The 26826-nt window shown below is 36.7% G+C and overlaps 1 protein-coding gene across 2 annotated transcripts; it reads left to right on the forward strand.

Annotated features, from left to right (window-relative positions):
* Positions 1–26452, forward strand: LOC311286356 (glutathione hydrolase 1 proenzyme-like). 2 transcript variants are annotated; one of them, XM_084402538.1, is made up of 14 exons: positions 1–112; positions 10319–10447; positions 10828–11025; positions 11134–11264; positions 13192–13281; positions 13714–13903; positions 14086–14246; positions 14339–14488; positions 15049–15179; positions 15718–15911; positions 20399–20514; positions 23126–23241; positions 25613–25720; positions 25801–26452. In XM_084402538.1, exons 2-14 carry the CDS (start codon positions 10353–10355, stop codon positions 25942–25944), a joined length of 1824 nt encoding a protein of 607 aa, XP_084258664.1. In that variant the 5' UTR covers positions 1–112; positions 10319–10352; the 3' UTR covers positions 25945–26452. The 2 variants fall into 2 exon arrangements, with proteins under 2 accessions (XP_084258664.1, XP_084258665.1); XM_084402539.1 differs by lacking the exon at positions 10319–10447 and having other exon boundaries at positions 22–112; positions 25801–26450.
* Positions 26453–26826: the final 374 nt, after the last annotated feature.

Consider the following 26826-nt stretch of genomic DNA (forward strand, 5'->3'; position numbering starts at 1 on the left):
TAAAAACGAAAGTAAAAGAGAGAAACTACTATGCCATTCAGAAGCATTGAATCTGTTAACACTGGGATTTTGTTTTACACACCGTTTTATCTTAACTGCTGCATATTTTGTGGTAAGTTCAGAACTTATTTTTCATGTAACCATCTAGTCAAAGTGAGCTGCGATTTGGTTTTGAGTTTCTTATCATTCGACTGTCTAACTAACAGAGCAGGCATTTGCATTTGTAGTGGAAAGCAACCGCTCCGGAAGCGCAGTAATGTTAGTTTTAGGTTTGATTATGATATTCGCTGTATCGCATAGATTAACTTCCACGCTGCATGTGGGCCGGATCATCTTTCCACATGTGCCAGATGTGGGCTGGATCTGGGATGAAACAATGTTGCTATGTGGGATATTCGCCTAGGCTGCTAAAGGGACCGTCTGCATATTCCATTCACAGTCCAAAAATATAAACGTCCAATTATTCATTCCAGTGAACGATATTTACAAGGTTATAGTAAATGCCTAGGCACACTGAATTACTGTATGTACTTTTGCCAATGTCTCACTTTTATAAAAATTATAAAATAAAAAGTGCTTTAACGTTTAAAGTTTTGTTTTTCTCATATTCCAAAAGTCAGGGCTGAAGCCTGAAGGGATGGTTTTAGGGGGTCATTATAATGATCATTGTTTCAGAGGATCCACAGGCTCAGAGTCATCCTGCTGGATTGTCAGAAACTGTTGCTGTTACATCAACAAGTTTTCCTGTACCTCAAACAATAGAGCGTTGGCGCTTGCAACACCGAGGTCATGGGTTCGATTTCCAGTGAAAGCAATATTGATAAGAATATAAATGTGTACCTTGAAATTCAATGTAAGTCGCTTTGGATAAATGCGTAAATGTGTTGTCTCCCTGATCAAAATATTATGATGATAAAATCACCTTTTAATGATACTAATGATAATGAAGCCATTTTTGTAACACTCTGTGTATTATCACACTAGTGTCTTTATGAAATTATGTCCGCTAAAAATATGATTCTTAGTGAATTATAATCTTTAATATATATATTTTTTTTGCTACCTTGACATTTTTTCCACTGCACCGTGGTACACGGACACGTGCCGTTAGTGTGTTTCCTCAGCACAGTAACACAAAAGTGTTGCTTCATTTCCCCACGATGTTGTCAGAGCTGCACTGTAAAAAGTAAGCATGAGCAGTTGTTGCTTTAAGAAAGTATTTCTACCTTTACATTCTAATTTAGTTGTTGTAACCTAATTCAATCAGGTTTATATAACATAAAACAAGGGAATGCTGTTTTAGCCTAATTGAGTTACATTGACCCAACATACAATTTCCAATAAAGGTCAGAATGGACACATTCGACAAATGCGCACTGCGACTGCACCAGACCTATAGAGGGCAGTATAGTCATGACTCGTGTCAGTTTACACCAATGTTCTCTACGATCAACTTATCTCACGATGCTTTTGAGAAATGCAGGCCCGTGTAGTGGATCTGTAGTTCCCAGCATGCTCTGCAAGGGACTGCATCAGGAGAGTAAATTTAGGGATTTAGGGACAGATTTAGTAAATAGGACAAATTAGCATGAGAGCGCAATTCCAAAAAAGCGTAGATGGGAGTGGAAAGTTCAGCACGCGATCTACTGACAACGTGCAAATTAAAGAAGACACACACAGCCGGATCATTTCTATAATGACAAACGCAATCCACCAGGTAGGGTCAGGTTTAAGACATGCTTTTTTGGGTGGTGAATAATGCACAAACACCAGTAAATTAACGAGCGCAAACCTTAGTAGGCTAAAACAGGGGGGTTTCGTGACACTTTAATTTGTGGAACAGTACAGCTGTAGCAATATGCAAGTCCTGGCTTTTTAAAGTTTCAGCTTTATTTCCCTTTTACGTCCCGAAGAAGATCTCACGGGTTCATCAAGTTCGCTGAAATCCATCCTCGATCACTTTTAGTCAGCTTTGACGAAACTCCTCTCAGCTAGCGCGTCTTTTCAAAGTGACAAGCAAGCAGCCTTGTCACCTGACCTGAATACTGTGCACTGATTTGCTAAAACAGACTTTTCAGGGCTTGTCGTTTCTGCTGTAAAACATGAACTCGCGATGCCTTGACAGTGGAAGATACCGGCTTTTGTGACAAAGGGTTCAGTCAAACTTGTCAGGCGTCTATTTCAGTGGAGAAAAGTTACGTGAGGATGTGGAGTGTGTCAAAATAAAGGTACCGTATATCGATATTTTATGTGTGGTATCGATGCATCGTATCATTAGACGTTTGATCGATGCATCGATCCATATCGATGTATTGTTACACCCCTATTCTTACTGTACACCATAACGCAGAGCCCGAGCAAGGAGGGATCCTGTGACTGGCTGTGAAGTAGATTGACTGAGACAGATTGACATACTGTAGATTGAGGGTAGCTTCAGGTCAGAGTAATGGAAAGGAGAATCTCTATAACAGAAACTAGCCCCTAACTGTAGTCCACACCCAGACAGCTTTTGCAACCAATGATAAAGACCTTTATCCACGCTCCTACCTTTCAGCACGCCCATTACTCCAACCTGCAGATACCCACACTTGGAGAGACTGGTGGTGCGTCCAAATTCGCATACTATCCGTCCTAAATAGCATTCGAAAATAGGATTAGTACATCCCAAATCGTAGTATGTTGAAATGAGTGTTCCAAAGATACGCGGATGGTCTACTATTTCCGGTCAGAATCCGAAGTGCAGATCGATGCACACTCTAACGGCTAATTGCGCCGTACAATTGCCCACAACCCATCGCGCACTGGACGAGGATTTGGTTAGAACTACAAACACGAGTGAAAAGTGTTAAAAAACTACAGACATGGAGGACGCGCAGGTCTGGCGGTTATGTAGAGAGGTTTAGATAAAGGGGTTTGAGTGATTAAGTATCAGTATCTAACCTAATGAAAATGTATTTATTTAATGTTGTCTACATTATATTGCATCTGCAGATGCATTGTGAACTTTTGTAAAGATAGGTTTAGCCATTAACTTTTAATTGCATCATTATATTCAAATTGCAAACACATGAAGAGAGTCTCCGCATGAAAGACCCACGACCGTGCAACTACATTTCTATCCGAAACGGTAGGATTTTAACTGTGACAAGATGATTGACAGGGCAGTTTACGGTGACAGGATGCACGCGACAAATCTGTCCGTTAAGACGACGAAGTAGTATGTCCCAAAGCTTGCCTACTCCTTTGCTACACACTCAAAAGTACGTACTTTTTCCTCACAAAAAGAGTACATACTTTTAGGGTGTAGTATAAGTTGGCGAATTGGGACGCAGCATGGGAGTACCTGAACTTTTCCCAGTGGGCCGATCGCCAAAGCCTCACCACGCCCCCACATATTAAACGCTGCTATTTAGTGGACAAACTCGCTTGACTCATTTGAATCCAACTCAAGCGCAACATTAAATGTGAACATTAAAGGCTCTGTGGTGAAGCTGAAACCAGATCAACACTTCAGTTTACATGATCGGAGATACAACAACGGTAATTGCAAGCTTTTAAATAGCAGTGCCAGACCTATAAAAAATTACCATTCTGCTACTTAAGCTGTAGAAATATGACATAATGGTATTTATTGAGAATGTTTCTATTAAAACCTTATAATAAATATAAGATAATATGGGGCAAATAAGTCACTCTTATAGAGGTTGTTTTACAGTGGTTTAGATGTTTTTTCGTTACAAATACCACAGTTTATTATAAGTAATGTTATTTTTGCAGTTAATATCATAGAAACCATACAACCATGGTAATTAGGAGCATGCTTTTTTTAGCCTGTGTCTTGATCAGTTAAACTCTGGATAATATGCAAGAACTTTGGTAACTTTTAATCAGGGCAACAACACTGTAAAAAAGAATACATTGATTTTATTGATATCTAATTAATAAAAATGAGGCAACAGATTACAAGCAATATTATTAATTAAATTTAACAAATTAGAATTGAGTAATAATTAATCAAATGAATTCCTTTAAAGGTAACCATTTAAAATGAGTAAAATGTACAAAATATCTTTTATTGCCAACATTGAAGACACCTGATGTTAACAAGCAGAATCACTGAAGGAGAAAACCATAATTAAAGTCACCATTGTGGAGATCAGTGTGTGTTTTAGTTGGGCTCTTGACCTTAAATTATTAACTTTAAGTTTTGTTTGGCTGCTGTATATGAGTTATAACAGCCAGATGAACAAAGAGAAAAGGTGATGTAATGGCGTTGGTTGTGTTTTAACATAATCATTATTTCACAATCATTTGACCTGAATCACTGAACTCGTAGAGTCCAATTTATGAGTTAGGTGAACTATATTAATTATAGCAGCACTGGCCTTGTACGGCATAATATTTTTTAACTTTTGCAATGTAAGGCAAATCATTTCTAAAAAGTTTCTCTTACATAAAAAGGAGACACACAGACATCAATAATCAGCCTGTGAATCTCAACAATGGTGACATTTATAAAGCATGTTGCAGTGCATTCTGGGTTCCACCAATCAAAACTTATTCATGGCTCCCATCATGCATTGCTGCATGAATAAATAATGAGCTTATGTTCAGAGGTGATCTGTTCGTCACCATTGCTGAGATTCATACGCAAAATCTTGATTTGTGTGTGTGTGTGTGCCTAAAAAAAATAATAAAAAAAAACATACATTTATTTATTTTTTATTATTGATTTGATCATTTGGATTTCATTGAAAAAGGCTAAAAATATTATACTGCTGTAATTAATAAAGTTAACTTAACTCATAAATTGGACTCTATATGAGGTTCAGTGATTCAGGTCTAATGATTGTGAAATAGTGATTATGATAAATCACAACCAACACCATCAGATCACCTTTTCTATTTGTTCATCTGGCTGTTATAACTCATGTACAGCAGCCGAACAAAACTTAAAGTAAATGATTTAAGGGTCAAGAGCCCAACTAAAACACACACTGATCTCCACAATGGTGACTTTAATTATGGTTTTCTCCTTCAGTGATTCTGCTTGTTAACACCAGGTGTCTTCAATGTTGGCAATAAAAGATATTTTGTACATTTTACTCATTTTAAATGGTTAACTTTTAAGGAATTCATTTGATTAATTATTACTCAATTCTAATTTGGTACATTTAATTAATAATATTGCTTGTAATCTGTTGCCTAGTTTTTATTAATTAGATATTAATAAAATCAATGTATTCTTTTTTACAGTGAACAAAGGAGAATTCAAAAGCTTTATAGCCTGGATGAATTAAGGATGAAGCTATGCATTTTCCTTCTGTGTACACTGTAAAATCAAAATAAGTTAGTCTTAAAGTGAAATAGGCTTACACAAGAGTTTAATTTAAAATTATTAATTTATAATTTACTTTTAAATCAATTTTAATTGTTACCATTGTTGTGTTTTGCATGCTGAATGTTGAGGTCTGTGTGTGACTCAAGCATGATCAATTACAAGATATTGTTACAAATATAGAGATATGTAACCGATGCCAGTTAGTAGTTGCTGTGTGAGTAAACCTCACTCCTCTGATCTCAATAGGCGCTCTAGTGACAGACGCTAGAGGCTGCAGTCTTCTTAGAGCTGTGTTTATGACCTAAATTATATATATATATATATATATAAATAGAGAGAGAGAGAGTATATCATATGTATTACTTTGCTTCCTTTGAATAACTGTGAGTTGTTGTTGTATTGCTGCATCAACAGGAATAATTACAAATATATATATATATATATAAATATAGCTGCGAGCAGCGATTGCGGGCCCAAGCCGGTGGCACCGCCACCCTGGTGCCTTTAGTTAATTATATATATATATATATATATATATATATATATATATATATATATATATATATATATATATATATATATATATATATATATATATATGGGCCCTCCATCGCTGCTTGCAGCTATATTTTTATAGATATATATAAATAAATAAATAAATAAATAAATGTAAAAAAAATATATATATATATATACACATTATATATATATATATATATATATATATATATATATATATATGTAACAATAAATAAATAAATATATATATATATATATATATATATATATATATATATATATATATATATATATATATATATGGTGTGGGTCCACGGCGAGGAACGGGCAGAGAAGATCGAACGTTTTTTAGTTCATTCCTACTTCCATAAGAATTCATTGAAAACGCTCGCTCTGCACCATTATCCATGTCAGTGCGGATGAACATATTTTACTTTCGTTTTTAAGTTAGCAATTCAAAAGCCCCCAGCGGTGTCACACGTTGATTAACCGGTGGTAAAATATTCCTCACCGTCACATACCTAGTATATTTTTATATAGATACAATAGGCCTACCTGACTTTGAACACAAGAGGGCAGTATAGCACTATGAATGACATATTTTTTGGACTAAAAAAACATTCTGGATGTTTTTAAACTTAAACAATTATTAAATTGAAAAAAAAAGAATAAAATGGGTTTAGTTCTGATATTTGTATAATTTTATATAGAAATAAATGGTATATAATTATATTTTTAGAAGATAAGAGGTTTTTAGTGTTTCCTTTTTTGACATTACTTTAATCCCTCGCCATAGCAAAACCGTTTGAGATATTTATTATCTGTTTACAATTTAGTAACAACATCTTTAATGTATTTTCATCATGTTGAAAAAGTTTGGTGGGAATAAAATAAACCACTTAAGAGGAGTGGGTAAAAATTCAGAGGCTGATTTTGCAAAGAAATCCACATTCAAACCAAAATATCTGACTTCCTGTTGCTCGGAGCTAATTTCTGTAAATTAGAAAATTGTCCGGCTCAATGAGACCAATATGTGTACTGATTTTTATGACTGTACATAAAATTAACCCCCTCACTTTTGTCAAAAGCATTTTGAAAGTGACAAAATTCCTGCAGCCAGTTGGTGGCGCTATAACTTTGACTCACAATAGTCACATCCATGTGATCGGCCTCTTACCACGAACACACTGCAGAAGTTTCATCAAGATCAGTTAATGTATGCAGAAGTTATAACACTTCATTTTTATCTTTTCTCGCCATAAATTCGTTTCCTTGCCACGGCCAAACCGCTCGAGATATCAAAAATCCGTCCGCAATTTAGCATCCTCAATGTCTGGACTTTATGCTGACCGAGTTTGGTGGCAATTGAAAGAATTGCCTAGGAGGATTATTTCAAAAACCAGAGCAAGTGTTCTCCAAACAACCCATAATAGCCAACTTCCTGTTGGGCTGGCGTAAAACTTGACCAGGGAAAGTTGTTCGGCCCGATGAGATCTGTACGTGTACTGAGTTTCATATTAATTCATGCAAGCGTGTTTGATCTATGGACCAAGTTTTCAGACCCCGTTCAAGGGTGAAAAATCCAAAAGGTGGCGCTACTGAGCCATTCCACCACGCCCGTTTCTGAAACTTTGCACATGTCTACTGGCTAATAAATGTGATGTGTCTGTTGAGTTTCATGCAATTTCAAGCATGCTAAGAGTCTCAAAAACATCAAAAAATAATATTAAAGTTCGATGCGTTGCCATATGGCAACAGTATCTAAGATATCAATAATCCTTTCACAGGTCTACATCTGCTGTGGGTCTACATTATACACATAAAGTTTGAAGCAAATCGGGTAAAAATAAGAGAGTGATTTCAAAGCATTTTGAAAGTGACAAACTTCCTGCAGCCAGTTGGTGGCGCTATAACTTTGACTCACAATAGTCACATCCATGTGATCGGCCTCTTACAACGAACACACTGCGGAAGTTTCATCAAGATCAGTTAATGTATGCAGAAGTTATAACACACTTCCTGTGTCCCATTATTCGCCATAATTCGTTTCCTCGCCACGGCCAAACCGTTCGAGATATCAAAAATCCGTTCGCAAGAATTCATCCTCAATGTCTTGACTTCATTCACAACGAGTTTGGTGGCGATTGGATGAATTCTCTAGGAGGAGTATTTCACATTCCATTGTATGCGTTTTCCAAACAATGTATAATAACTGACTTCCTGTTGGGCTTTTGTAAAACTTAGAGCACGAAAGTTGCTCGGCCCGATGAGATCTATATGTGTACTGAGTTTCATATTATTACATGCAAGCGTGTTTGATTTACGGGCCAAGTTTTCGGACCCCATTCCAGGGGGCGCTGTCGAGCCCCCCTGCCACGCCCCGGTACCAGCTTCAGCCCGGCCCTGATGGCCGCAGTTTCTGACGTGTGTGCAAAATTTCAAGAATTTTTGAGCATGTTAAGGGCCCCAAAAGTGGCAAAAAGGCAAAAAAAAAAAAAAAAAAAATCCTTCCGGAAACAATAGGGCCTTCGCCCTTTCAGGGCTTGGGCCCTAATAATATAAATTAAGTTTCAAGTGCCCAACCAAAGGGAACACTAATCAACATATAAACAAAACATCAAATAAAACAGTCCAGGGGTCTCATTTATAAAACTGTGCGTAGGATCCTTACTAAAAGTGTACGTTCGAAAAAATATTCAGACTTATAAAACCGTTCGTACGCCAGAACCTGCGCAGAATTCACTTTATAAATCCCAGTCAGCGGAAGATTGTGCGCACATGCGTCTCCACCCCGAAATAACTATATATGGAGCTTACAACGCCTAGTTTTACTATGCAGATCCTCATCTGCATATCATTTGCATATGATTATTCATCCACGTGATAATGTTTAACGGTACAAGACACATTACATTAATAAAAATCATGTAGTTGCCTATCCTTGCCTTGTTTTTGAATACATAAATCAAATAAATCATTTCAGAGAAAGTTTTTCTCAATCTTTTCCACTGGCCGAATTGTATTTTTAATTGATTTATATTTTTAATGGAAACAGATAGCCCTTGGGCATTATTTGCACGAAACTATTTTCTCAGATAATCTCGTATTATCATGATAAGCAATCATCTCTGTGGTTAAAGCATTAAAACACAGCACGCCACGGGAAAAGTGTTTAAAAAACATCGCAAATCTTTCTAGTGATGAATGTTGTAACTTCTCAGTAATGATTTCATGTTTAAGTGTTTAACTCCATTAATTTGAATGGCATGTTTAATCTGTTTAATAAATGTTTATATCATAAGTAAAACATAGTTTAAATCATTATTTTATTTATTTAAACTGTTATTTGCATCAGTTTCACTAAACGGCCCAACGCGCTCGCTGGCGCGGACATTTAAGAAGGGATGGATATTTGCTTCAAGTTATAGGCTTGGTGAGTGAAATTATATTTGTATTATCTTTCTGTATATGTTTAATTTTCTTTAGATTTTCTGTCTAAAAGTGACCAAAAAGACATTTAACTCCATCTCACCATCGGTGTAGCCAAACTGCTCCATCTCCAAAACGTTCGTACGCATGGGTCAGAGTTTGCGTGCAGGTGCGCAAATTTTCCCGTCAAGTTTGTTTTTATAAATCACAACTTGTGCGTGGGAAGTGGCGTACGCCTCTTTCAGGGCCTGTTTTGTGCGTACGCAACGGTTATAAATGAGGCCCCAGGTCTGTGCTCTCTCGCCCTTCACGATCATCGCTCCTCCTTTTATGCTGCCGCTCCTCCGTGAGAGATACGAGACCGGTGCGTCTCAGAGGTGTCGCTCATCAGTAATCACGCCACCGGCCTCGTGCCGTTCTCCCTCGGCCCTCAGTCTCGTCCTGCTCGCCACAATCACTGCTGGATTTTACAGTGTAGATATGTTCAGCTCTAACAAACTTTTACTGTAAAATATTAATTCATTAATAATGTTTGCTATATAATTTAATAGGCTATTAATATTGTTAAACACATTTACAGTACATTCAAAATATCTATTGTTTGTTTCTGTCTTAATTAATTAATCAACTTCAATATGTACAGACTTCGAAATCAAATAATTAGACCTTCTAATTATGAAACTATTCAAAGTAAACTCCTTAAGGCAGCCTTATGCGCAAAAGATATTGCTGTTTCTGGAAACCTGTTTGCTTTGACCTCATTTTTGGAGTTAATGAATTTATGCTTATAATGTGTTATAGCCAACAATATTTGTTTATTTTATACAGAGTTACAATACATTGTATCTCTGTGTTGGAGATATGATTTTTTTAAATACTAATTATTATTCATGTGGTAGAAAACATTGTTAGTATGACTATGAATGGGGCTTTATCCCCAGGGCCCTATGTGCTCTTAATTCGAGACTGAATATAATGATAATTGTAATAAAAGTAATAATGATAATAATATATATATATATTTTATAGTTTCTTTAAACTGGTGGACAGTGGCTATTCAATAATGGATCAAGGTCTTGAAGATCCAAAAGAGCTAGAAGGTCTAACAGGTCAAAAAGATCAAGAAGGTCAAAAAGGTCAAGAAGGCAAGTCAAAAAGGTGATGAAGAATGCACACACACAAACACTCTCTCACACTCTCTTTCTCTCTCTCTCTCACACACAGTCTCTCTCTCTCTAACACACATAGACATGCATATAAAGTAAAATAGTAGAATTTTAAAATGTAAAAGAAAATCAATAGTCCTCAGAACTGTAGAGGTTCAAGATGTAACATATTCCATATTGCATGAGAAAAGGATGAAGTGACAGAATAACTGACATGACATGATTCGGTCAGGTATGCCAGTTGATAATACAAGTAAGAGATAAGAGCTTCTCTACCACAAAATAAATACAAATGAAACCATATAACATTTGAATTCTGTTTGTGTGGTGAATAAATATAAAATATATCAAACTCTGGTTGTGTACTTTCAGACAGTGCCCGTGCAGCCCGTGCCACATCAAGAAGAAATACGTTGTGGGCTTCATCGCCCTCGGACTCGCCCTCGGACTCGCCCTCGGACTCGCCCTCGGACTCACTGTGAAAGTACGGGCCTATCCAAGAAGCTCTGTTAATTGCTATGATAAAGCAGCAGTGGCAGCGGATGCTGGGAATTGCTCTGAGATCGGGAGGTACGATTACAAAGCATTTATGTGTCTAGGAGAGATTTTGCAACCCTATAGTCTGCATTAATAATATAAAGTTCACTTGACTTTACACAGAGCTCTTTGTGTTTGCAGGGACATGTTGAAGCGTAACGGTTCAGTAGTTGATGCTGCTATTGCTGCTCTGCTGTGTCTGAGTGTGGTTAATCCCCACAATATGGGCATCGGAGGAGGAGTGGTTTTCACCATATACAGTCCATCAACAGGTACATGGGATTTGAGAGACTTAAACCACAATGGCAACAGTTCAAGAAACAAACGAAGAACCTCCTATGAGTGCTCATCTTTATAAAGCACATCTTGGGCTAGTGATTTTTTTAGTCAACTTATAATGCATTACTAAAGAAGTGGTTTTCCCTAGAGCAGCCTGAGGTCAAGTGCCATGAGAAACAATTCCTGCCACATTTACCTGGGCACAAATGTGGAAATTTTGTATTGCCAAACCATACCTTGACCAGGTGTGAATGTGTTTTCATCTAAAAAAAATTCTAGATCAACATCTTTTCAATTTCTGGAACAACATTTATTTTAATCAATTAGATTTTGGGGCTGGATATAAGGTTGATGTTGTGGTTAGGATTTAGTGCTGTGTTGGGGGATTCTACACAATTTATTATTTTTAGAGTTTAGGGTTGGACTTTGTTTTAGGGGTGTATTGAAGTGTATTGAAGATACACTTAGCTCACGAGACAAGATGAGTTACGATACTGGGTTCACAAGAAAGAGACAATGTTTTTAAGAAATCTTCAATGATAAAATATATGACTGAAAAATATTTTACTTATTAGACTGAGAGTCACAAAATGCAAAACAATGCAGATTCAGATGAATTCTGAAATGTTTGAACTAATCCAGGGCTGTGACTAATGATTAATTTAGTGATCAAGTTATAGGTCAATTATTTTGACAATTAATCAGATTTTTTAAATAATAGCCTATAAAATGACTTAAAATATAAATGAGAAAATAATAATTCATTCAAATAAAGTATCAAAAGCAAGTAATCATATGGTTTTATTGAACACATAATGTAATGCATAATATAAACATAATCAACAATGTACATTATGTATTATAACAAATGCCTGCAGAGGGCACCAACTGCTTGGGGATTGTTGTTGTTACACTTTACAGCAGATCAAATCCTTGTTTAATTTTGGCCAAACAACATTTAATTCAAGTGTCCACTTAATTTTGAATATGTGGCCACTTCTTTACAATAGAAATAATTTCTTGAACAAGAACATGTGGGCATCAAACCATGCAAACTGCTTTTATTACTTTTTTTATTTTATTTTTTATTGCAATGAACCTAAAAAGCCAGACCCACATCAAGATGTTGGGTCTGGGAACACACCATTGGCAGGGCTCAATCTGAGGGACGGGATAAACGGTTATCTTTCAAATTCCCTCTGCATGCAATAGGATAGCGCTGGCTATCCAAATAGGAACCAAACAGAACAACGAAGAAGGTGACGTAGTCAGAGTGACGGAAATTAATCCATGGGGAAGTGTTCCGCGTATGGTGTTTTGTGGTAAAGTTTGATGGAGAGATTCCTGTAAGCAAACAAATGTTATGTTAATGGAGCCCAACGACTGTTCGCCAGCAGCAGCAGCCATTTCTTTGTTTTCTAGAACCAGGGAATTCACACGGAACCATCGCAACTCTGCCGTCATTATGTTAAGCCCGCCCACCGACTCTATACACGATGTGATTGGCCTGACTAGAGTTTGGTTTTTCCAGCTCGAACATAGTGTCGGCCCAGATCCAGCCCACATCTGGACTGTGTGGAATCCATGTGTACCAGATTTGGGTCAGGTTTGGGCCGACACTATGTTGCTGTCTGGGTTGTTAACCGTTTATTAAATCTCACGGTATGAGATCTAGTCACAACCCTACTTTGTTCCTTTTCATACTGTTTAGTAATATGAAAGAGAATAAGAAAGTGCAGAAATGAAGTGCCTCACAGAAATATGATTGCTTTCTTAAAGCTGCACCAAAGCTTGCTATTACAGATCTCAAGCTTTAATCTTAAATTCTTCAGTGTCCTCTTTGGCCAAATCACTGTAAACCTTTTGACCACTGGGCCACATCTTTGTGTTAAATTCAAAGTTTCATGTTTTCACCTTCAGGAAAGGTGGAGACAATTAATGCTAAAGAAATCGCTCCAATGAAGGCTTCACAGAACATGTTTGGCAGTGACCCTGAGAATGCAATATCAGGTAAACCACCATAAATCTACATATCTCCAAATCCATCCTCCACGATGGCTTTACAGCACAGATTCAGTATAAGCACATTAGTCCACACATTAAAACATGAAGCCCCAGTTTCACAGTCAAGGCTATAGCTAGTCTCAGATTAAAATTTTGATCTGATTTAACTGAAAGTAACTTTGACTGAGATATTTTAAAATATGTCAGTGCAATTGTTTTGTCTCAAGATGTACACCAGTAATGTTTTATTTTATTTTTTTAAGGAACATATATAATATAAAAACTACTTAAATATCCTAATTAAACTATGGCCTAATCTTGGCTTAATCTAAACCTTGTCTGTGAAACCAGGTCTAAAACAGCAAAGTGATGATTTCTTGCCCGTTTGGCCATTGAATGACTTGACCATTCCTCTGTTTTATATGAATCTCATGCCAGGGTTGTATATCGCTGTGCCAGGAGAACTGCGTGGTTATCAGATGGCACACAAAAGACACGGGAGACTGCCATGGAAGGAGCTGTTTGAGCCCAGTATAAAGCTGGCAAAGAAGAGTTTTCTGATTGGCAAGGCCTTGGCTGATGCCATCAAGGAGACTAGTCACACAATTCTGAATAATACAGCATTGTGGTAAGAATATATAATTTTGTAAACTAGAGAAAAAGAAGAAGAAAAAAAAAACACTTTCTCAGTGGCAAATATCCTGAAAGGAAGATCTGACTCTATTATGTCTATATTTACACCAGGGTCCCTAAAGCATCAGCCTTTTAAATTTTATGGCATAATCTTCTGTTCTTCTTTCTTCTTTCCAGTGAAGTGCTTTGCGACTCAAATAATAACCTCTTGAAGGAAAATGACATTATAAGATTTCCCAAACTAGCTCTCACCTATGAGAAGATCGCAGAAGGAGGACCAGATGTCTTTTATAATGGGTCATTAACTCAGACTATAGTGGATGATATCAAGGCTGCAGGTTATTTCATGCTTAAATTGGACTCGTATCTCATGGATCTAGTGACTTAATTTGATGCAAATCTGTCTGAATCTTTGTTTCTCATAACACAGGAGGCATTATAACACGTGAGGACCTACTGAATTATAAGTCAGTGCTGAATGAGTATGCATTAAACTTTACTGTGGGGAAATACATATTTCATGCTCCTACGGCTCCATTCGGTGGACCTGTACTCGCTCTGATACTCAACATTCTCAAAGGTCAGTGTGTGTGTGTCTGTGTGTGGATTACAGGTTGGGAATGCTAAGGCTCTTTAATTACTAGGGCCATCTTCATTCAGGACCGGCCCATGGCATAGGTGACATAGGCAGTTGCCTAGGGTGCAAAAAATGATAGGGGGCGCCACACGAGAGGATTTGCATCTATTGTGCCATTAACCTAATAAAGCACAACAGTTGATGTGCATGTGAGAGAGTTCGATTCAGAGCTGTATACATTCACTATATGATTGTCCAACACAACATGTCCCGACCCTATTACATCTACTAATATAGTTATATTCAAATTACCTTGAGTTTGTTCTTAAAACAGCCAGTTCATGCCATCATATTTTGCTGCTTGAGTTACTAAAGACACTTAAGACATTTAAACTTTAAGATCACATCAAACACTTCTTAAAAGCAACAATTGTAAAGGACCAAAAGACTTGTACAGTGTGCAACATGGCTTTAGTAATATCTCAGAGTCTGTGTTTAAACTGAGTCTTTAATTATTTCAATGTTTTAAGGTTCAGCTCAAATAATTAAGCATTTAATTGCAGGTTACAACATCTCAAACAGCAGTCTGTCCACTGTAGAGAAACAGATTTTGATGTATCATCGTATGATAGAGGCGTTCCGCTTCGCTGATGTCCAAAAGAGAAAACTGGGACTTACTGAAGACAACACAGAGGTGAGTTCAACTCTACCTATATATTCCTTGGGCCTATACTTGGGATATTTGGAGGCTAAAGGGATGTGTTAAAAGGGAATAGTTCACCCAAAAATAACAATTCTGGGACCAAGCTCCAAACACATATAAAAGTACCACAGATGTTGGATCAATAGCCTTGTTGGCAGCGGTTTGACATATAGCATGACCCCAGCCCGGGTCCCGACTCAGGATGCTTTGCTGATCCTGTTGCACACTCTCTTTGCTCTGTTGTTTCTTGTCTCATCTACACTGTCCTTCACTGATTATGTTATATTATTGTTTACTGATAATGTTCCCCTCCACAAATTTGAACTGAACGTGATGTGAGCAGTGAGTGGTGTGCATGAAGGGGAAAGCCACCTCAGATCTCAAATACTGTATTTCTGAATCGTATTAAATATTTTTGCAACATCTGATCTAACAGGAGTAACTTATCTTAGTAACTTAGTAACTTTTATCAAAGCTTTTCTTTTTCCTTGTTCCTATATTTATGCATTTTCTCAATTTTGTTTAACAGTTGGTCGAAAAAATAACCTCAGACAGCTTTGCGGATGAAAAACGGAGTATGATTAATGATGACATCAAACAAACTAGGTATGGTAATGAGCCGGAGAACACTGATACAGTGCCTGATGACCATGGCACATCTCACCTGTCTATTATCGCAGAAGATGGGAGTGCAGTGGCAGTCACCAGCAGCATCAATAACGAGTAAGAGAAAAAAAAGAGAAAAGGGGATCAGTGTTTCTTAACCCTGGTCTTGATTTAACACACCCAGATTCAGTTATTGAGCAGTGGAATAACTCTCTACCAACTGGTTCTAATAACATGTTGAAAGCTGTCAGAGAGTCATTAGCCGCATTTCAATTACAGATTTGCGTAAATCTTTTGCAATGTTTTCTAAATGTCGATAAAAAACTATTGCGAAATGGCAGCGTTTCCATTAACCGATGTTATGCGACTGAAACAAAAAATGTTCCTCTCACAATAAGTCATTACAATAATTATGGCAAGGGATGTTGGTAGGTTTACATTTTTCCCAGCCACTGCACTAACCATTATTTTTAATCAGGCGTGTTAAGCAGGCGTGTTAATGGTAAGGACAAGCCCCATATACTTGTGAGTGGCACATATGAGGTGTTTCTGGGTATTTTTTTTATAGTTTTAGCGATATATGGGAGTTTTTGCAAAATTTACATCTTTCCATTGGCCGTGTTTTCAATTCGTTATTTCAATTTGTGCAATTTGAAGGGTAATAGTAACGCGGCTAGTGACTCTCATGCAACTTCCTACATGTTTGATATTTTCAGAGTCTTCATTGTCCAGAGGGAACAAATACCTCATGCACCTTTATATGGTGGGATTACTGCATGAACTACATTTTAATGTTTCTATTCACTTCTATGTCTATGTTCACATAGTGCTCCGGTTCTTATTTTTCATCAAGCAAGAAATTCAGCAAAATCATTCAAGTCAGCTAATGAGACAAAGCCTTTAGCAATACGTATATTAAAGGTCCCGTTCTATGCCCCTTTTCACAAGATGTAAAATAAGTCTCTGATGTCCCCAGAGTGTGTATGTGAAGTTTGAGCTCAAAATACCCAACAGATCATTTTTTACAGCATGTTTAAATTGACATTTTTTGGGGCTCAGAAAAACGAGCTGTTTCAGTGTGTGCCCTTTAAATGCAAATGAGCTGCTGCTGGACGACCCAGGGGGCGGAGCTTCATGAGCTCGCGCTCAGTCTGTCAGGACAATTTCATCTCACGGAATGATGATAATATCAGAAACTCTCAGTAACGGCAATCCGTGTATCATTCGTTCAGTCGTTTTTTAATTTAATATTGAAAGCAGAAAAATGAGAAAACAGTTCCTTTTTCGATTTTTCCTTTTTTCCAAAAAACGAAAAACAAGAATTCATTTTGATTTTTCGTTTTTCGTTCTGAGGTAGAAAAAATGTATAAACAGCTGGAATATTCGATTTCTACACGTGGGCGGGAATGAAACGCCCCTTTCCTCTGATTTGTCAGCCGACGATCAAACTGTCCCGTCATCAGTTCTTCCTCAGTTCTGCACTGCAGAATAAGAGTCCTCCGTTGTGCGGATTCTTAACCAACGCGTTTATTGCAACTACATTTCATCTTTTTTGTCATTCAGACTGACTATCTAACAACCGGAGAACAGAGAACAACGGAGATATTAAAATACATACTCTTCGGAGTTTTATGATGTAGGCCTTGTGTTTTATTAAAATGTATTAATTTATATCTCAAAGATGTGCGCTTGTGCGCAGCGCATCAGGTCATGTTGAGAGGGAAACAAACGCATTTTATTATTATCCTATTCAGAAAGAGTGTAAAAAAACGGTAAATGAAATACAACATGAACATTATAAACACTATTAATAACATATAGGCTATGTCTATGCGTATTTGACTTTCCCTTACTGTATGTCAAATCCTTAAATGAATGGTAGGCTATATAGAAAACAACAAGAATAAAAAATAATAGCCACCTAAGCCACGTATAAAAATATAGCCTAATAGCTTATAAAAAATACCCTATTGTGTCTATTAGTATAAACAACATTTAGCCTATTTTAAACACCAAGCCTAAACAAATTTATTTGGATCGAAACTGAAACTGTACCGACGTTGATTTCGCGCATCTCTCATTTGTTCCAAAGTTTCCATATTTGCAATGTAACATTTGGATGCTAACTAGTAATGTAAAGAAGGCTTTATACTTCAGTCGAGTACCAATATACACGTATAGGCTAAATCAGCATCTTCACAGCAAGGGAAATGAGTTTGGAATAACAGCAAGTTGTGCGGCACAGCCTTTACAACAGACCAATTAAATTAAGTAGAATAACTTTTTATATGTTTGGTTGACTGTGTTTTATTTTAATAATGAACAGGCTGCGATGTCAAGTTAGCAATGCCAGAAGTGAACTGATAATAGCCTAGAGATGCTGTGTGAGCGAGCGATGCGCGGGCGCCATCACTTGGATTTGTGCTCAGCAGGGGAAATAACTTAAAATTCTGTCGTTTAATACTCTGTCATTCGAAACAGTAACATTTATATTTTTATTTGTGTACATTCAAAATGACTACAAAATGTCATGCCTTTGAAAAATAAAGAAAACAACATGATGCGCTGCTTTAGCGCGTCTCAGTCTCCTTGAACATCTTTTTGGTGCACAACAAAAATGAACCAAAATAGAGTGAATAGCCTTCTGACGTGCCTACTTTTCAAAGTCAACATTTAGATTCTTTGAAGTAAAATGCATTATATAGGAATAAAACACAGCGTGGTTCATGATAAAAAAATAAAATAAAAAAAAATAAAAAAAAGTCACTTTACAGTTCGGAAAATAGGAAAATAGCAAACCCCTAGCACTGAACTCCTACAAAGAAGAAATCCCTGTCTAGTCTATTCCCCAGAACGGGTTAGTCTGGTTGATGGAAAAAAGATGAAATGTAGTTGCAATAAACGCGTTGGTTAAGAATCCGCACAACGGAGGACTCTTATTCTGCAGTGCAGAACTGAGGAAGAACTGATGACGGGACAGTTTGATCTTCGGCTGACAAATCAGAGGAAAGGGGCGTTTCATTCCCGGCCACGTGTAGAAATCGAATATTCCAGCTGTTTATACATTTTTTCTACCTCAGAACGAAAAACGAAAAATCAAACTGAATTCTTGTTTTTCGTTTTTTGGAAAAAAGGAAAAATCGAAAAAGGAACTGTTTTCTCATTTTTCTGCTTTCAATGTTAAAATAAAAAACGACTGAACGAATGATACACGGATTAACGGCGTTCATTTCGAGTCGGACAATAATGCCTACAGAGTCAGAGTGCTGTATAGAGATGAAACAGGTATGGTTTAGTAGTTTAATTACGGTTATTATAACGTATTTGTCATCTGCTTGTATGTATCCTTTATTTATTAACAGCCTACAAGTCTGCTGTTTCGGACCAGGTCCGAATGATGATCAAACATGTACTGATGAGTTTAATAAAGTTTATTGTACATCACACAAAAGATGAAGCGTCAGTTTTACTTCAGAAAATCACAGTAAGAGCTGAGTAAACACAGTAGCCTAAGTTATAAGAAGTGCGCAAGTAGCCAGTAGAGTTGAGGGAGCATTCCTGTGGGCGGAGGTTAGTCCAAAAACGGTTCTGGTGACATCATGAATGCAGGAAGTAGAGGGGTGTAGTCCAAACGAGTCGTTCGTTGTAGGCTTTGAAAGGCAACTTCTGTTAAATAAAATATCTCGCTTGGCATTGAACTTTGAGCGTTATAATTTTACAGATATTATTTATACTCTAACAACAACATTACACACTAACTAAACTTTGAAACATGGAATCGCATAGAACGGGACCTTTAAACACTGCTAACAAGATTTACTCAACTGAGTAAAATACAACACCTTTTTTTTTAAACTGCACTCTTCCGTTCAAAAATACAGATTAGATTTTAATGTAGAATAGATATTAAAAAACAAGATGTTAAAGGTGTCCTTGATCATGATTTCTCTTTTTTAACTTCGCTATGTTGCTGTTTGAGCATACACAACATCTGCAAAGTTGTGAAGCTCAAAGTTTAAAGCAATTGGAGGTATTTTTTTTTTTTACAGAAATCTCTTCTTAAGAGTACATTGCTGACTACAACAATCAGCTTTTTAAGGACTACAACAATCAGCTTTTTAAGGACTACAACAATGCTTACCTCCACATCAGCTACCTAAATTAAACTAACCATTCAGAAACGTCCTGTTGCATTCTACATGTTCACTTCTTCTTAAGTCCCTCCATCATTGTCCGACTCTAGTTTGAACATAAAAGGCTAAAAGTTTTTGAAATCTTCAGTGCATGTCCATGTGAGGTAATGCTAACACATGAGCTCATGAAGCTCCGCCCTCACGGGAGCAGAAGCTAGTTAGCATTTAAAGGGACACATACAAAAACGGCACATTTTTGCTCACCCTCAAAAAGTGACAATTTTAACATGCTATATAAATATATCTGTGGGGTATTTTGAGCAAAACTTCATATACTCACTCTGGAGACATTATACATAATAATTATATACATCTTTTGAAAAGAATATTATAGGACCCCCTTTAATGTACGTTTAGTGTATATATTTATGAAGCGTATTTGTTATCTGGATCTTTTTTGTGTTCTCACAGGTTTGGATCTAGAGTGATATCAAGCTCAACAGGCATTATATTTAATGACCAAATGAGGGATTTCATTGATCCTGAGGTGAAAAATGGAGTTGGCAAAATCAAATTACTTAAACCAGGTAAAACATAAAATAAAAAAAGTTGCAGTCTTATGAGTTATAATATTAACTCTTTCCCTGCCATTGATGGCATTTTCTGTAATTTATGACAAAACGCTTCCCCGTCGTCGACAGAAATTTCCGGCTATTCAAGTTTTTACTGATATGCTGTATGGGCGCTATTACGCATCTTTTGGAAGAGTACAGAATCTCCAGATCAAAACAAGCAAAGAAGAAGCAGAAAAAAACAATAGAAGTATTGCTGACATACAAATAACTTAATCATAAGACATTAAACAGTATATAAATCAAAACTGCCTAATGTTCCTGAATGAAATATCAACCTATAAAGAGGGAACGACTGTGAAGCATTAGGTGTGGTGATGGACACAATCTACTCCATCTGTGTTTTGATCATCATTCTGAAATCAGATCCGGACGTAGTCTTTGACAAAACCACTATTTTCTCAGCTTTTTGTTTTTATGAAACTTGCCCACATTCAAGTGTTGATAAACAAGTAATAAAAACTCAGTGAGTGTTTTAGCGCAATTTTCCTCACGTCATGGGATCACAACACTAAGAGATAGTAAATGAAAGAGAAAATAAGTTGCTCGAGAATATAACTTTCTCTTGAAATTCAAATGAACTTTCTGAAATCAAATCAGCAATGGATAATAAAAAAGGCACAATCACTTGACTAGTTGAACATCTTTTTTTTTATTAGCTCATTATTTTTGACATCTTGTGTTCACTCAATATCCTCGATTTTCTCTGTATCAGCTTCCTTTTCTGCTTTGTCCTCTTCAGATTCTTCCTTCTTTTCTGCTTGACTATTGGCTTGTGACTTTGTAAACTCTTCTTCTGCTTTCGAGATATTTGCCAAAACATCCTCTGAAAGCCACGAGTCATCGTAGAAATCAGATACGCCTGATGAGGAAGCCGTTGGTGTGGATGTCGCCATCTTTTGTCGCTTTGCTGAACGTTCTTCCATTTATTTTGCAACAACCTCTTGTCGTTTTCTCATATATTCTTACTCCTTCTCCAAATCTTGATCGATACCTTCATTGATTTCTTACCGTAATTCAGTGGAATTAATTGTGCTCATGACTCTTGTGAATACCTTCCTTACGTATTTCTGTGGAACAATAGTTTTATAGGTGAAAAGGCAATATTTTTCTTATTTCCCTTCATATAAAGTTTTAATTAATTTTTGAAGCATAAAGGAAAGATTTTTGATCAATTCTTTTTTTCTAATATTATTGTAAATTTTAGAAGCTATCGATTGCAATTTGTTTCAACTTGATAGCTATTATGGTTGCCAAAAAATTTGCAAAAAAATGAATTTTTTTCTGGAATTTCCAGGAAATCCAAAATCTTTTCCTGGATTTTTTTTGTGCGTTCCCGAGATTAGACCTTCCTTAACATAATGCCGAAAACCCGAAGTCTCTAGGTGGTCTGGTTGAGGAGTACAGTGCTATGCATAAGTTTAGACACCCATGCTAAAGTTGACTAAAAAGAGGAATAAAAAATCATCTTTTGGAAATTGAACTTAATGCCTTAATTTAAAAAATTAGGAAAAATCCAACCTTTAAGGACACCAATTTTCTTTGTGAATGAATAATGTATCGTAAATAAATAAATGTTCTTCCTTAAAATACAGGGTGCATAAGTTTGGACACCCCATGTTAAATTCCCATAGAGGCAGGCAGATTATTATTTTTAAGTTTTTTATTTTTTTTATTTTTTAATAGCCTTCACATAGCCTTCACATAGCCTTCACCATACCTAGAGATTGGCATGGTTTTATTTCAGTTAGCCTAATTGCTAGTTTGATTTGCATTGAGAGATGATCTTATGGAAAGTACCCCATGCCAATCTCTCAATGCAAATCAAACTAGCTATTAGGCTAACTGAAATAAAACCATGCCAGTCTCTAGGTATGGTGAAGGCTATGTGATGATGTGGGGTTATTTTAATTCCAAAGGCCAAGGGAACTTTATCAGGATGCATAGTATCCTAAAAAAAAATTAAAAAAAAATACTTAAAAATAAAAATCTGCCTGCCTCTATGGGAATTTAACATAGGGGTGTCCAAACTTATGCACCCTGTATTTTAAGGAAGAACATTTTTTTTTTTACGATACATTATTCATTCACAAAGAAAATTGGTGTCCTTAAAGGTTGGATTTTTCCTAATTTTTTTAATTAAGGCATTAAGTGCAATTTCCAAAAGATGATTTTTTATTCCTCTTTTTAGTCAACTTTAGCATGGGTGTCTAAACTTATGCATAGCACTGTAGATAGAAGTGCAAGATTGGTGCGCACAGACAGAACAGAAATCATGAGTTAACAATCGCAAATTTGTCCGGTGGAAAATTGCGCTAAAAAGAATGCATGAGTGCATGACTTTTTTAAAACAGAATCTTTGTTCTTTCTTTTGTTATACTGCATGTTCAGATATTCATACATCAGAATATTCTGGAGTTTTGTAAAGATTTGTGAAAATTATCAAAGATGCTGCCGTTTACTGGAAGCTAAAAAAAAAAAAAAAAAAAAAAACGCTGACAGGGAATGAGTTATAAATAATAAATAAATAAAAATTCACATGTAAATGACTATTTGTTTTGACAAGGTAAATGGCCACCTTCATCTATGTGTCCCACAATAATATTGGACAAACAAAGCAGACAAGTCAGAATGGTGGTTGGAGGTTCAGGTGGGACAAATATCACCACTGCAACTGCTCAGGTAACAAAACAAAAACACTTAAAAGACACACTAGGTAAGATTTTTTTTTTTTTTAAAACCATTAGAACAATGTTATATATTTTGTTGATTTGTGTACTTACATTATCCCAAATGTTTCTTAGAATGTTTAAATCCAGAGAAATAAGCAGTTTCAACCCGGACCGTGCCTGTCCGTCGCCTATCAGTGACATTATACCCACGTTACCCCCGATTTCCGAGCCATGTGTCGCGTTCGTCTCTCATTAGCAATTGTAGAGGTGAAGACAACAACTCCCATGATTCAGCCAAATCAAGGCGTCATCAAGCTATGCCTTTGTTTTGAATACGACCTCTGGCGAAACATTACTTAGTGTGCCTTTAAGAGAGCTGAACAATTAACGTATTCCTCAACTTTACATAACAGCACATTACAGAAAGCAACATACATTTTTTTTTACATTTGATTATTCTGGATGACTATTCTGAACTTGAAAAACATTTGTTGATTCTGAATATGTCAAGGCTGGGGTGAAGGGAAGAGGCGAGGACTCAATAATGCAGAATATGGGCTTTTATTTGATAAAAAAACGAACAAAAACTACCCCGAGCGGGAAAACAGGACCGGCAGCAGGACTTGACTTGACTTACAAGGCAGGGAAACACACAAGTGGGGACATTTGAAGATGGTCTGGCACAGGACTGCAAACACAAGGAGAATTAGACCCCGTTTACTTTGAAAAAGTATAACCCCATGGTTATTTTGAAAAAACTGAGACATTTCCCTTCGTTTGTGCCCTTCGTTTACACGCAAAGAGAGAATTCACCTCTGAAAACTATTCTTTCTAAAAACTCCGGCCAGAGTGGAGATTTCGGAAAACTTTGTTTGCATGTTTGCATGTCAACTGACATCCGTTTCACACATACTCTGTGTCCAGTGCGTATACGGTGCAGAAGCAGCACGCGATACAGTGCTTTCACATTTGCAGTGCGTAACCCACGGCTGTACCACAAACACATTTACTCACTATTTTTCTTTCAAATCCAGAAGTTATCAGCAACTTTTATTTAAAAAAAAGTTTTGTCAGCATTGCGATTCTCTTTGTACACATATACATGCTTTAATAGACGTGTTCACGTTTAAACACAATTTAAACACCATATTATTCAATGCATTACTTCTATGTAGATTTATATATTAAGTTGCTCAGGCAAGTGGTCAAATATTTAAAGGTCCCATATTGTCAAAACTGAAATTTCCTGGCTTTTTTTCATGATAACAGAGGTCTAGGGGCTGTGAAACTACCATATAAGTTTCAAAACAGTCGATCCACAGACACATGCACACAGCCTGCATAAAGTAGCTGTGCCTTTTCACGAGCCGGTGTGACTTCCGTATAAATGTGACGTCAGAACTGTAGTTTTCCTTGCTTTACCCCGGTCTTAAAGTAAAAAGATTACTGTGAAAACTAGTAATATTTAATTAGATACATTTATGGTGAGATTTGCTACATTTTATTTAATTAAATGCATTTATGGTGAGATTATTATATTTTCATGTCAATCTGTGTTCATTTTGACCACGAACCATCCGCTGTCACTTTAATCCAGCGTTTGCAGCACACAGCAGAAATAGACTCGGTGCGGAAACGATCACTGCACTGCTTTATACGCACCGCAACTGGAACGGATTTAGGCAGTTTTAGGCAGCTGACGTCACAGTATGTGACAGAACTTGCACCTGCGTCAAGAGAAAGAGGAAGTGATTCGTTGCTGTTGTTGTTATTTTCGGGATTCTGATTGGCTAACGTGGGCTTGAGCTTACACTGTCACCTACAGGTCTGGCATGCTCTTGATGGCAAATCTACACGGGTTCGTGTAAACGAACACTTTTCTGAAAACTGCAGGTGTGCACGATGTTATTTTTGAAAACGGAGAGGGTGAAATGTCTGTTTATGAAAATAGCCGGTCACGTGTAAACGTAGCCTAAATGGGGCAGCAAACAAAGAGGGTAACGAGGGAGGACCTAATATAAACAACATTTAGATCCAAGCTAACTCGAAACTGCACGTTCACACAAGACAGCACACGAGAACGAACGAATGCTTATACCATGCGCTCACAACAGAAGGCAAACACTCAGAGCATGAGTGTCAGAATCTCGACACAGAACCGAAACCAAACTAGACCGAAGTCCGAACACCACCAGGACGAGACGAAAGCAGTGTCAGATCTCTGTCACCAAAACAAGAATAAACAGACCGAAGTTACAGAATAGGCCAACGGATAAGGTTATGGGTTTTAATAAACAATAGGTTTGTGTGATATTTAAACCTATTTGTCTTTTATCTAAAAAAAACCCTTTCCCCCTGTCCTGTCCTGTCTCTCATCCCAGGTGATCCTGAACTACCTGTTCTTTGACTATGACCTGAAGGAAGCTGTTAAAAAACCCAGATTTCAGATCAGACCAAATGTGACAAATATAGAAGATACGTGTGATAAGGTAGGATTCTTACACTTGACAATTAGATTCAGAGAGTCAGAAAAGTGAGAAATATTAAAATTTTGTCTTTATGAATTCAGGATGTAATTAAAGGCTTGGAGGAGAAGAATCATACAATCAAAAACAATATTGAATCAACAGCGGTCCAGGCGGTTGTGCGAGAGGGGGACGAACTCTGTGCTGAATCTGACGAGAGCAATGGCGGTCGTCCTGCTGGATACTGAGAACTGCTCCTGCGCTCACGCTGATGTTGTCAAATGTGTGTTTGATCCAGCAAAAGTAAGACCGTTGTCTAGTGACAGATCCAGACTTGTTTGTTGGGGTGTTTTATTGGTGCCAATAAATCTTGAGCAGGCAACGTGCAAAAAGCTATTCATAACATTGTTTCAGCCATCCTGCATTATGATATCACACAGCTCCTAAAAATGCTAAACATTTTATCAGAACTATTCCAGCTTGTCCATTTTTTTTAGCTTACCTATTGCTATCACTTATATCTTAAAATATGCTTAAAAAACTTCTGAATATACACTCAAAAATATATATTTTCCCTGTTGTAAAATTTGAATTAGCCTGATAAGTGTTATTTTGAAAGGATTATTCATGCTTTTATTTCTTTTTATGCTTTTTTTTTTAATTCCTTTTATTTATGTAATTTCATTGTGTGACTGTACAACACATTGGTCAACATTACGTTGTTTTAATTGTGCTTTATAAATAAATTAAAAAGACAAAAAAAAACCGAAAGTGTTGTTCTGTCAATGTAACATTAACATGAGTCTGCATTGAAGATACTTTTTTTTCACAGCCTACTGATTTACTTTTAGTGGGCCAGGGCAGTTTGCAGAAGACATTTGTCAGAAAGGGAGTCGTAGATCCTATTGCAAGAAGGCAGTTTATTGACAGACAGGACAGCAGAAAAAAATTCAGAAGGGACAGTCGATATTGAGAATTAACAGAGGTTTAACTCTAATGTGTTTCATTTGAAGTCACCATAACAGTGATTAGTGTTTCCATTAGTTGGGCTCTTAACTCTTATTATATCTTTTGTCTTTTTTGGCAGCTGTGACAGTGTGTTTGTTGAAACATTTACAGCAGCAAAGAAA

Source organism: Rutilus rutilus (assembly GCF_951802725.1).
Source record: "Rutilus rutilus genome assembly, chromosome: 2".
Lineage (NCBI taxonomy): Eukaryota > Metazoa > Chordata > Actinopteri > Cypriniformes > Leuciscidae > Rutilus > Rutilus rutilus.